Source organism: Diplotaxodon limnothrissa, linkage group LG14 (assembly GCF_057381915.1).
Source record: "Diplotaxodon limnothrissa isolate DT_005_m linkage group LG14, D_limnothrissa_male_GT1.1, whole genome shotgun sequence".
NCBI classification, from domain to species: Eukaryota; Metazoa; Chordata; class Actinopteri; order Cichliformes; family Cichlidae; genus Diplotaxodon; species Diplotaxodon limnothrissa.
The window spans coordinates 42,549,060-42,562,718 of NC_140609.1; the positions used below are offsets into that span (position 1 = coordinate 42,549,060).

At 41.1% G+C, this 13,659-nt stretch overlaps 1 protein-coding gene across 1 annotated transcript; it reads left to right on the forward strand.

The window, feature by feature from the left end:
• Positions 1 to 11,599: 11,599 nt before the first annotated feature.
• Positions 11,600 to 12,682, forward strand: LOC146619620 (uncharacterized). The gene is made up of 2 exons (XM_085371466.1): positions 11,600 to 11,766; positions 11,909 to 12,682. Exon 2 carries the CDS (start codon positions 11,954 to 11,956, stop codon positions 12,680 to 12,682), a length of 729 nt encoding a protein of 242 aa, XP_085227592.1. The 5' UTR covers positions 11,600 to 11,766; positions 11,909 to 11,953.
• Positions 12,683 to 13,659: the final 977 nt, after the last annotated feature.

Below are 13,659 nucleotides of genomic sequence, written 5' to 3' on the forward strand. Positions count from 1 at the left end.
TAACTCTAGAACTGCAGTATTTATAGTTTTCTTAGTTTAATATTTCAATTTCATATTCTTCTTCTAAGTATAAAATCCCTTTTGTTATATTTGTCTCGTTAATTTAACTGAAATACACTGAAAATTGCTCACAAATTAAGGTTTATGTGTCAATACAAATGCAGGTTTTATTGCTGGGAGCTTCCCGTGATGCACTGACTATTTCTTCTTCCATGACACTAATGTTTTGTCTTTGCTTCATCATTTATGTACTGTACTGTATCCCCAGTTTTCCAGCGAGGGCTGCGTACATTTTGATTGCATTAACGTTTTTATCCAGCCTTTATGTGCAATAAAGGCTATACTTTTACACTGTAAAAGTATAGCCAATCAGAAGCTGCAAAATTCAAATGTAGTTACTGACAGGCCAAAGTGCAACAGGGAAGAGATTAAATGGGATCAAAGGGAGTGGCATTATAAATTCCTTCCTTCCTGAGATTCAAATCCTCCAATCAAAACGGTGCCAGCAATGCAAAGACAGATTTCTTTAAAAGATTGGACACAATAACAAAGTCAGTCGTTTATTTATTAAAGCACTGTTAATAATTTTAGTTGCTGCTATTTCAAATAAATGTTTGGTACAACAAATTTCTCCGTGTTCTGTCTCAGGCTTTATTCGGGCCCTGGTACTAGAGCTATGGTCTGTTCTTGAGTGCAGCAGTGACGACATCAGAGTGGTCCGTCCCAAACCAACTCCCATTGACCCCACAGATAGGAGTTGCATTAAGGTATTGTATGTATGTGCGTGCGTGTGTGTGTGAGAGAGAGAGGGAGAAGGAGAAACTTCCTGGAGCCCACAATGCCCCAATTTTTAGATATCTACATAATAGTACAGACACAGATCTCTTAGAAGTTTTGCTTTTCCATCATGTTTTTAGCTCACTGGTTACAAAGGTGTTTAAATTGATTAAAATTAAATTGATTCCAATTATTATTAACCCAGGACTCAGAATAGTGGTCCATGTGTTGCTGTGATACCAGCAGCCATGTAGAAAATTCACTTGTGAATATTCATATTTAAGAAACTGGCAATAGTGATTTTGTTAACAAGAAAGGCTTTTTGCTGATTGGTTTATGGGTGTCTGGGCAAATAAGCCTTACTTTCATAAGACTGCATTTTTAGTTATGTTTTTGGCAGAATTTCTCTCAGGAAAGCTTCAACAAGCTCCAGCGTGAGCCTGTCTGTGTGTGTCTGATGCTTGGCCTCTGACAGCAGCCAAGTCATCTCTCTCAGAGAGACTAGCCAAGTGAATACGGACAGCCAGTGATGTGTAAACTGTGTCCTGCCACAGGCGACTTTAAAGTCTGCCTTATCAGTGGGTTATACATATATGCTGAGGTCAAAGGAAAACTAAATATACACACACCAGCACTTTGGTGAATTAACTCGAGTCTTTGCTTTAATCTGTGCTAAGTACAGTAGGAGGTTTGGTAGTACATATGAAGATAAGTTCACACATGCACAGAAACATCAGAAGACACATGAAAGTATAGATATTTCTATTTTAGAAAAAAAAAATCCATCGTATCTTGTTTTTTTCTTTACGTTTCTTTGAAGCTGTTTAATATAATCTAAGTTGTAGCTCGTTTGTGCAAGTGTCTCTCTTTTTTTCCTTTGATGCTTTTGATGATATGTTTTCCCTGTTCTACCAGACCCAGTGAAAAATGCAGGGAGCTTTCCTGTAGTTTAATATTCTTCAGGCTGCAATAGGTTTCTGCTCAACCACTCTGCTCAGAATATATGTCTTATTCAGTTTTGAGAGTGTGGTAAACCATGTTTTATCTTTGCAATCATAAATTCTTTTTACATTTTGTTTTGCTTTGAATACTACAGATATTATTTGTCATATTATCGGTAGTGTTTGTAGTTGAATAGTGTTATATTATTATTATGTGTTAGGATTTGATCAATCCATGACGTGCACAAATGCATTCACAATGGTCTTTAAAAGCAAATACATTTTTTCTCTCTAACAGCTGCTGTATTTACTTTCCTCTTCAGTCCTTCCTGTACTTGGTCAACCTCCTCTCCTCTTCCCAGTCGGTGTGGCAACTGCTGGGCCGACAGTCTTTGGCCAACAAAAGCGAATACACCCTGAGGGAGATGCCAACCTCCATACCTGTAAGTGTTTTTCTTCTTCTTCTTTTCCACACACTGCAGTTTTTTTTTGTCATCCATCTGAGGGCATGTTTGCACTTTTTATTTGGCCTCCAAACACCACCCACCCATTTGTTTTACTTCAAACGCATTCAAATAAACCCTCTCACACTGAGACTGATATACGTTCTCCACCTTACCCATTGTAAATTTCCACACAGTTTTCGTTTTGCACCCTATCCGGTGCATTCTTGTTCAAAGCCTCTCATTTTACTCCACAGGATTTGATTGACAGACTGATTGCCGTGAATTCGGATGGGAAGATTCATTCTCTCTTCCACTACGAAGAGAGTCACACATTCGGCCTAAGGTGGGATTCATTTTTTTTTTCATATTACTTAACATGGTAAATGGTAAATGGCCTGTATTTATATAGCGCTTTACTAGTCCCTAAGGACCCCAAAGCGCTTTACATATCCAGTCATCCACCCATTCACGCACACATTCACACACTGGTGATAGCAAGCTACATTGTAACCACAGCCACCCTGGGGCGCACTGACAGAGGCGAGGCTGCCGGACACTGGCGCCACCGGGCCCTCTGACCACCACCAGTAGGCAACGGGTGAAGTGTCTTGCCCAATGACACAACGATCGAGACTGTCCAAGCCGGGGCTCGAACCGGCAACCTTCCGATTACAAGGCGAACTCCCAACTCTTGAGCCACTATCGTACTTCCCCACTAACATCAGTGGGGAAGTACATGATATCAGATTATCACCTGGTGACTGCACACACACTTCAGCCTCTGGCAATAGGAGACTGGCATGGTTCTTTATACTTTGATTACCCAGCATTGAAAGGCTGATGAAAGGATTTCTCTGGATAAGAGAGAAATAAGCTGGTGTGTGTGTGTGTGTGTGTGTGTGTGTGTGTGTGTGTGTGTGTGTGTGTGTGTGTGTGTGTGTGTGTGTGCTTGTGTAAATACTCACATCAGCCTGTATAAAATACAGCAATGCATAAGTGTTTTGAATGAATAGAAATGTGACACATGAGAAGGTGTGTCTGTGACTGTTCCTGTATAACTTATTTTCAGACTAGTTAACAAGTTATGCTCCGGTCATTTGATGTTACCAAGATAGATGTCCTTTTGTAATATAGTTAAATTTTCTTTGTACATTTCATTTATCCACCATCATACATTAAGCCAAGAAGAGTTCATTATACTAACAAGAGGTATCAACGCTGGGCCAAAGTGCAGCACGTGGTTAAAGTTTGTAATCCAGCCGGGGTGTAAATATCACTCAGCAGCCAGTCGCAGAGATGAAGCAGGCAGCATCAACACATAAATCTACTCTACCCGGCTTAAATCAAAAGACCACCTCTGACTGAAAAGCTGTAGATTTTACTTTTTTGCACAAATTAATTCAGATTCACACTAATTCTGTTCACAGCTCCAACAAAATGAGGAAGAGGAGGGGGAGAAACACAAGTAGATTGAAGTACAATTGGATGAAAGTCGAGGAGAAGGAAGTTTAGGATGAGGAGGAAGAAAAGCAGCAGGAGCATCTTTAGGGATCCCTATGATGTCATTGAGGTTTATTTCATTAATATTGTCCTCTCACAAAGAAAGATGACTTGTTTTAGTTCACCTACCTACTTCCTGTATTAAATAGTGATGTGCAAAATGTTGTGGAAAACCACGGAGCAGGCACGTATAGTGCATCTGCAGGTAAATGAACATCAGATCTCTCAGACTAAAATCTGTATTATACTTTTAGTCTTAAGAACATATGTTGTATATTTATCACCCTTATGATAAAACCCATGTCAGCCATTGGTTTATGGACTTTGTATTTAGAAGCCTCAACATTTGCTTTATTGCTATCGCTATGTTGTTTTTTGTGAGCCTTTTAGGACCATATTAGGACGAGGGATCAGAATCTGGAGTCGTGCACACTACTGTTTCATTTAGCGTGTATCCATAAGATTTGTGCAGCAGATCCAAGTTGTGCCTTGAAAACAGGAAGGTTGTCTGCATAGAGGAGAACTTTAATAGCAGGCTTGTACAAAGTGAGGCTTTGTGCTCACATTTGCTGCAAACACTCGTTTTAATTCTGTTACCCTGTTTTGATGCAGAATTGAGTTGAAATCAGGCACCTTCTGTTTTAATGTGTTCTTGTGAATTGATTGTGTATCGCATACATTTGATTTGACTTTCTGCGAGACAACAGTCGTCCGCTGGCCAAAAAAAGTTTTCCAAATACCTCCACGTGATCAAGCCTGGATTTAGAAAACAATAGCAAAAAAAATCTGCACCTCCTGCTTCACATGCAATTTGTGTTTGTGTGTTCAGAGGCGGCGGCGAGAGGGGAGACCTCGGCTCATCCAGCTGGAGAGCCTGACCAGGAGGAGTCGAACATTAACTCTGCTCTTCCAGGGCACCCTGCAGACTTGGCTGCTGGCATTGGCGAGGGAGTGCGGCCGCCGCTGGGATGACGTGAACGCCAATCATAGGTCGACTGCAGGTATGCGAGTCAGACCTTCTCAGGAGGGTTTCACTTTTCTCTCTTCTTTATAATTGACCCTTGTTTTCTCTCTCAGCTCCTTGTCTCAGAGTGGGAGGGATTTGAAGCACAAAGGGAGGAGCTTGTCGTTTGGTTGGCTGATATGGATGTCCACCTGAGTGAGGTTGACCAGCTGACAGGAAACACCTGTGAAAAACTGAAACAACTGCAGGTGTGGGGTTGTTTTGATATGACATAGTTTTGATATGATACATACGTCATCCTAAACTGGACTAACAAAGAACCATGAGTCCAACATGAAACTTACCTTGCATAAGCAGGGCTCGCAAAATTTCAAAATCCCTGGTAGCCCTTCGGGCAGGCACTCTTCAGTTTTTGGTAGCCCAAAATAAATTTAAGAAGCCCAAATAAAAAAATAAAAAAGAGGACAATTTTTAGATTGATGTTTTGTTTCCTTTACAATATTGTAAAGGAAACAAAACATCAATCTAAAAATATTTAAAACACAAATTACAACAACAATTTCAACCATCAACTCAAATATTTGGTTCTAATTGAACAGAAATTTCTATGAACTTGCAAGAACTGTGTAGGACATGAAACAGTGTGTGTCAGATCCTGAATTTGAAATTTCCACTGAAATCACGGGTAAGAGGCAAGTGGAACCAAGCTGACTTCTGCTAAATGGGTCAAACTGGGCAGAAAGTACACAAACACATAACATCCTTATAGAATATGATGTAACACTATAGATCAACTTACCTCAGAATATATAAAGCATATAAACAATTACAGCAATATGATGCAACAAACACAGCAGTGCTACTAATCCAAAATACTCATAGAACTTCATAGAACTGAAACAAACATTTATTTTTAGGCCTTCGTCGCGTCGCTGTGACGTAATCGGCCTTAAAATGCGGCCTTTAAGGCTGCAGACCCTGAATTGGGATACAGCCTCTGAATCGCTGCATCTTGTAGCTGTGTCGTCTTAAATTGGTCATGTGATTTTGACGCGCCGACGCGTCCGGCAACCCCAGAGGTTTAACTTAATATTTAAGTGTCTCTTGGTTTTAGACTAGTTGTTTAGTCTAATTTGATGTTTTAAACCAGAAAAGGAAGAAGAGGGCTTAGAATTACAGGTAAGAACTGCTCAGTGGTATGTGATAAACTGTAAATGTAAAGCTTACAGGTCAGTCCTCATGTTTTTAAATCAGATTTTGAGTCTGTACATGGCACATTATGCTTTTGCATGTTGTGAAATGTGCTGCAAAACAAACTGAGGTAAACTAACTGGTTTACTGTGATGGATTTAAAGTGCGTGTGACTGGTGCGCAGTGGCTGTGGTGCTCACGGTCAGAGTTCAGTCACAAAGAGGGTAACAGAGATGAATTTAAAGTTAAGGTGATGGTGCTTAGATTCATTCACAGACTGAAACCTTCACACCAACTTTATCCTGTGTCTCTTAGTTTTAGACTAGTTGTTTAGTCTATTTTGATGTTTTAAACCATATCACAGGGTTTTTACTTCACCATTTACGGGGTTTTAACAAGCAAACAAAAGACAGATCGTGATGTTTGAAAATGTTTTGGAAATATTCTTTAAAGATTAGATGTAAAATACGCAGAGGATAAATTCAATTGGTTTATTAGTTTATTACATAAGTTGAAAAAAAGTTAAACAAGTAAATAAAGAAACAACATAAAAGAAAAGTAAACAAAACAAATCGGTAAATAAAGGAAAATGGTAATAAGAAGGGAAAAAAAAAGAAAAGAGAAAACCCCAACAATCCCCTCTGAGCAAGCACTAGGCGACAGTGGGGAAGAAAAACTGCCTTTAAACGGGCAGAAACTTCCGGCAGAACCAGGCTCACGAGGGGCAGTCAACTGCCGGGACTGGTTGGGGTGAAAAAAGATGAAGGAGAGAGGGAAGAAGTGTTAGGAGAGAAGGGGAGAGGAGAGGTGAAAATTAAGATGGAACAGAGGTGGAGGGAGACGAGGTGACGTCAGCAGTAGAAAAAATAGAAAAAGTAGAAAGAGCAGGAGTGTCCCTCCTCCAGAAGAAGCGGAAACGTTTTTTCTTCTTTTCCATGAGCTTTTCCACGACCACTTTTTTCTCTAGGATGAGGGTTCTCAACTGATCGGTTGTTTCTTCAACTTCCTTCTCAAGTTTCTGGCATCTTTGCTCCATTTCTTTTAATAGATTGCACTTGTCTGTATTTTGCTGTTGTTTTTCCTTGTGCATCTTTTCTAACTGCTCATTTCTTCTTGTGATTTCTTGAAGCTTACGCTGCAGGTCTTCATTTATTTTCTCTTGTTGCTGCTTTTGTGCAAGCATTTCAGCGTTTTCGCGCTTCAAGTTGTCTGAGTCCTGGAGAATACGTTTTTTTTCTTCTTCCTGTTGCTCTTTCTCTTGAAGAAGCTCTTTTTTTTTGCACTCTGTTTCATCCAGCCTGACTTTCAGCACTTCGTATTTTTTCTTTATGCCTTTGAGTTGGTCCTGCATTTGTGTGACCCCTTCCTTTTTCTGTCCGAGGATTTGTGCAGTTTGTTCCATAGCTTCATCAAGCGTTCCTTGGAGCGCCTGATTCTTTTGCTCCATGTTTTGGAGATCCCTTTGCATCTCCCCAATAGTAGCATTCGCGCGTTGAAGCTGGGCAGACGTTTCTTTTAATTCAGCACTCTTTGTCTTGTTTTCCTTCATCAGGAACAAAATCTTCTGTCGTGCTTCACCAAACTTTCCTTCCCAGGCCTCACTAATAATTTTTGTGTAAGGCTGGCGTTGCTGTTGTTTTTCCAGCTCTTGATTTCGTGCTTCCAATTGTCTGCACTTCTCCTCCAGTTGAAGCTTCTCTTCTTCAATTTGTTTAATTTTTGCATGTAGGTCGGAGTTTTCCTGTAATGTCCTTTGGACTGATGAGGCACCAATGGATCGTGTCATATCAGGCTTCCCTCTTGAAGTGAGTGGCCGGCCAGACCTCGAAGGAGAGGCAGCAAGATTGTTTATTCTTTGTTGGCATTTTCGTGGATACATTTTTAATCCTGTGCACAGTGACTCTGAAGAGGTTTACAAATACTTTCAAATATATCTCTGGTCGAACGTTTGAAGGCTGCGAACAAACTGACTAAAACTTGCTGCTCCTGACCCCTATTTATAGAAAAGGCTCAAAGGCATGTGCTTGTGACATCATCACATGTCCTTGTGACATCATCACATGTCCTTGTGACATCATCACTCTTCATGAATCAGATTGTCACATGACATTTTAGAATGCGCCCCCTGCCGCCATCACAGTAGGCCAGACAAAGGATACAGCTTCAGCTATGGTGGTACGTGTGTAGTCGGTTGCAATGTTAGATCTCACGATCGTGAAGGCAAGAAACTGGATTAATCTTTTAATCGTTTTCCATCCTGGCGGCAACGTGAGGGATCCCATGTATCCGATATCACCAAACAAAGACGCCAGGCATGGATTGCAGCGGTGAGACGAGCGGATATCGAGTTCCGTGCAATCCCCAGCTTTTTGTTGGTTTGCTCGCGGCATTTTCTCTCCGGTGAGTTCTAAAGTAATTCATATCACTATCCGATTGTTGAGTCTGACGTCACTAGCCGTGTCTGGGCCTAAACTCTGCTGCAGGTCCATATATCAAATGATCACTGTGGCATTACTGAGAGTTAAAACACTGTCTTAAGTCTTTCATCTTTAATAAAATTATCAGCGTTCTGCTCTACCAGGTGTAACAACTGAGTTAAACATCCAGGCACCCATGACAATGGAATTTATGACATATGAGTTAGAAGTTAGCAGCAAGTTAGCTCGCTAGCTTCTATCTAAATACAATATAGCATGTCCTGACTGCGGGGTTTTGGAAACAAATTAAAACGTACAGCTTTCTTATCACTTCCAACATAAATGAAGACAGAAAACTAAACAGCAGTGACAGTGGCTGCAAATTTTACCAGGGTTTTAGTCAAATGCCCCCCTGTGATTTTACCTGCACCCTGCGATTTGATTTTTAGTTATTTTAACAGCAAACTGAAGAAAAGCCTTGACTCCGTTGCTCCACTCACCACCAAAAAGATTAACGTAAAACATGCATCACCCTGGAGAAACGAAGAAGTCAAAAAACTCAAAAGAAATTGCAGGGCAGCAGAAAGGAGATGGAGGAAAAATAAAAATAATATCAACCATCAAATATTTTCCGAGCAATTTAAAATGTACAATAATACATTAAGGAAGTCAAGAAATTCATACTTCGCCAAAATAATCAGTATTAACAAAAATAATCCCAAGGTCCTCTTTTCCACCATAGATCATTTATTTAACCCTGATTTTAACAGCTCCCAAAGAACCCCCACAGACTCGCTCTGTGAGCAGTTTGCAGACCACTTCAGGGGAAAGATCAGCGCCATCAGATCTGATATTTTATCTAATCGCGATATGATTGTAAACACATCTGAGGGCTCGATTGTACCTGAGGAGACACTGGACAGCTTTGTCCTGGTTAATGCTGAGAACTTTCAGAAGGTTTTCTCCACAGTGAGACCCACCACATGTCTTTTAGATCCAATCCCCTCTTCACTCTTTAAAACACTTTATGGATTTTTTGAGGCTGAGCTTTTATACATGATGAATTGCTCTCTTCAGTTGGGTGTCTTCCCTGCTGCCTTTAAAACGGCGGTGGTGAGGCCCCTTCTGAAGAAGAGCAATTTGGATTGTAATGATTTTAATAACTACAGACCTGTATCCAACTTACCATTTTTAAGTAAAGTCTTAGAAAAACTTGTTTTTACTCAGATTACTGATTTTCTCAATGATAGACAGATCCTGGAGATATTCCAGTCTGGATTTAGGGTGAACCACAGCACAGAGACGGCTCTCCTAAAGGTTTTAAATGATCTTAGATGTAACTGGGACGCCCAAAAGCTCTCAGTCCTGGTGCTGCTGGATCTAAGCGCAGCCTTTGATACAGTAGACCACGCTATTCTTTTAAACAGACTAAAACACATGGTGGGCCTCTCTGGTGCTGTACACAACTGGTTCACTTCCTATCTCTCTGACAGATCTTTTATGGTGAGTATGGATACATGCTCCTCTAAGATCCATAAAATGACATGTGGTGTGCCTCAAGGGTCGGTTCTAGGCCCTGTACTTTTTAATTTGTATATGTTGCCTCTCGGCAGTGTCATCAGGAGGCATGGAGTGAACTTCCACAGTTACGCTGATGACACGCAGCTGTACATCTCCGTGTCTCCTGATGACACCAGACCAATGGATGCCCTTTTTAACTGTATCTTGGATATAAGATCTTGGATGGCAGAAAACTTTTTACAGCTTAACCAGGACAAAACTGAAGTTTTAATTGTCGGTCCTGAGGCTCAGAGAGAGAAACTCTTGTCTAAATTAGAGGCATTTTCACTATGTCCTTCGCTACAAGTGAAAAACCTGGGTGTTATTTTTGACTCTGAGCTTGGTTTTATCCCACATGTTAAACATGTAACCAAAATTGGATTTTATCATCTAAAAAATATAGCCAGAGTCCGCCCTATTCTCTCTCGGGCCAACACGGAGATGCTGATGCATGCTTTTATTGCCAGTCGCATTGATTACTGTAATGCCCTGCTCTCTGGTCTTCCTAAGAAGAATATTTCAACTTTACAACTCTTGCAAAACTCGGCAGCTCGTGTGCTGACGAAGACCAGAGGGCGGGCCCACATTACACCGGTTTTAGAATCGCTGCATTGGCTCCCCGTGTGTTTCAGGATCGATTTTAAAGTTCTTTTATTGGTTTTTAAATGTCTTAATGGTCTTGGGCCTTCTTATCTCTCAGATCTGCTTTTACCATACGAACCCTCGCGGACCCTGAGGTCCTCTGGTACTGGCCTTTTGATTGTCCCTAAAGTCAGGACACATACTCACGGAGAGGCAGCTTTTCAGTGGTATGGTCCTCGTCTGTGGAACAGCCTGCCGGAGGAGCTCAGGGCCGCAGAGAACGTACATGTTTTTAAGAACAGGCTCAAGACCCACCTTTTTAATTTAGCTTTTACTTAGCGTTTATTTATTTTTTATGCTTATTTATTCTATCCTGTTATTCTATTATTAATTTAGGATTTACCTAATATTTTTTGATTTTATTCTTATTCATTTTTTAATCTTCTTACTCTATTTATATTTATATTTATATTGTATCCTGTTCTTATTTATTTTATCATTTTACCCTGTATATATCGTATTGCGTCATATCTCCAGTGTTTCCTCGGAGGGCGCTCTCTGCACCGGGGCTGTTATTGACCGTGGCTGCTGGTCTCTGGGGTCCTCTCAGCCTGGTTGGGGGGCTCCTTGGCCTCCCTCCGGCTGTGTGCCCAGCCCGGAGGCTGCGGTCTGTGACCGGCTCCCGGTGCAGACGGCTCTCTGTTATAATGTTTCCTCACTTGGCTCATGCGAGCCCAGCCCAATTTTTACTCTTTAAGTGTGCGCGTGTGTGTATGTGTGTGTGTGGGTGGGGGTGGGGGGATATATGTGTATTGAGAGTGTGGGGAGTGAGTTGGAGGGTGGGGTGGGCTGCTTTTAACTATGTAAAGCACTTTGTGCTACATTTTTTCTGTATGAAAAGTGCTTTATAAATAAAGCTTGATTGATTGATTTGTAGGGTTACTGAACTTGGGCTAGCTGGTATATAATGATGTGCTACGTGACCGCTAGTAACACAGCTATGTTAGCACAATATAAACACGCTAACTTTTTTTCCACTCGATAAAAGTTAACGTGAGTGTTCTCGGTGGTCAGGAACAAATGTAATCGCATGGCAGGATGCTGTAAAAGGACCAAACCAAAAGGCTTTTAGTGGGGTTTTTTTCAATGCGCTGCGGTCATAGATAATGAGATAAAACATGCTAATGTGTGATGCTGCAGAACCACGTCATGTCGACTGAGTAGCTTTTGATTTGGCATTATTGCAGGCAAACCAGCATATGAAATGGATGTAACAAATCCAGACTGGGCACCAACACTGCACATGGGGCACGACGACAAACCTGTGTCAGACTCGGACCGGCACGCAAGGCGTATGCAACGGAAGCGAAAAAGAGCACCCATTGCAGGTAAACACCCCCCTCTGAAAACATACTAAATTGCTCTTATGGTACACTAATCCGCACATAACTTAAAGATGAATCACACACCTGTCATTGGAATATTGGTGTACATTAACCTTAAGTCTATGCACTATTTTTTATCTTACAGGCTTGATGATCGATGAAGGTCTGACAGAAGAACAACAACCATGTCATGGAGGCAGTGGACAGCAGTTGTGTTGGACAAGTGGAGGTTGACGTACCAGCTGCAAATGTGGACAGTGGTGATGGGAGTGACAGCGTCACGGAAGCTGAAGGGCAGACGAAGGACTGTGTGTGCAGTCAACAGGGCAGAGCAGAAATAAACCGGCTGTTGGAGGAGAACAGACTGCTTCGAGCACAGTTGCAAAAGACAGAGCTGAATGAAACTTTCTTAAAGGACGATACCGAAAAAGTAAGATATTACACTGGACTATATTGTTATGCAGTCTTAATGTCCCTCTTCAACACTGTCAAAGATTTCCTGCCAATACCGAAGAAACTGACAGGTTTCCAAATGCTCTTACTCACACTAATGCGTCTGAGACTTGATCTTCCAGTCCAGCATCTTTGTCATCTATTCCATGTGTCGCACAAAACACTGTCTTCTGTCTTCACCGATACCATTGATGTTTTGTATGCCCACTTAGGAGCACTGGTGCACTGGCCTGAGAGGCACTGTCTGCAGGCGACAATGCCTCCACAGTTTACTGAAACTTTTGGAAAACGAGTAGCAATCATTGTTGACTGTTTTGAGATTCGAACAGAAAGACCATCTAATTTAAAGGCACGCGCACAAACATACTCTCATTACAAGGGTACACAGACCATAAAATACCTCATCGGGATTACACCCCATGGAGCTATTTCTTTCATTTCCAGGGGATGGGGGGGTCGTGCATAGAGCAGGGCGATATGGCCAAAAATATTTATCACGATATATATTTGAAAATTTGCGATAATGATATAACCGACGATATAATTGATGCGAGACAAAATACAACTCCACAACATTACTAGCGCAAAAAGACAACCTTCCATTTATTTTCACCTAAACAAGAAGCTGGTTTTTATGTACATTAAAGCTTTATAAAAATGTAACAGTGCAAATGCAAATTCCTTGCTGAAAGTTTAACCAAAAGGCATTTCCAGTAGAAATGGGCTGACATATCCTGAGCATAACCATGTATAATATCCACTGAAGTTAAAAAGAGGTGCTTTGCAACATTAAACTGCAGTGTGCAGTACGCATTTTTCGGACCATAAGGTGCACGGGATTATAAGGCACATTAAGCGAAACAAAGCAGTCAGATAAATCAAACTTTATTAAACTCATTCTTCTTGCTTCCTCCACTTCTGTACCATTGATTCATTAATGTTGAATTCTCTGGCAGCTGCTCTATTCCCATGTTGTTGCAGTATATTAATGACTAACCTGGTATTGTGGATAGATTATCTCAGTTGTTCTCCTGACTGAAGTTTGGTCCGTTTACAGCATCCTGCCATGCGATTGCATTTGTCTCTAACCATGAAGAACCTTCACGTTAACTTTTATAAGTGGAAAAGTGTTAGTGTTCGTCCTCCAGCTTCACTGTTTATGTTATGCTAACATAGCTGTGTCGCTAGCGATCACGTAGCACATCATTATATACCAGCTAGCCCAACTTCAGTAACCCTACAAACGTCACTGCTGTTTAGTTTCCTGTCTTCATTTATGTTGGAAGTGATAGCAGAGCTGTACGTTTGATTTTTTTCAGAAATCTCTCAGTCAGAACATGCTAAATCATGCTTAGGTAACTAGCGAAACTAGCGAGCTAACTTCCGCTAGCTTCCTGCTAACTTCTAACTCCATTAAATGTAATAACTTTTTGTTTTCATGGA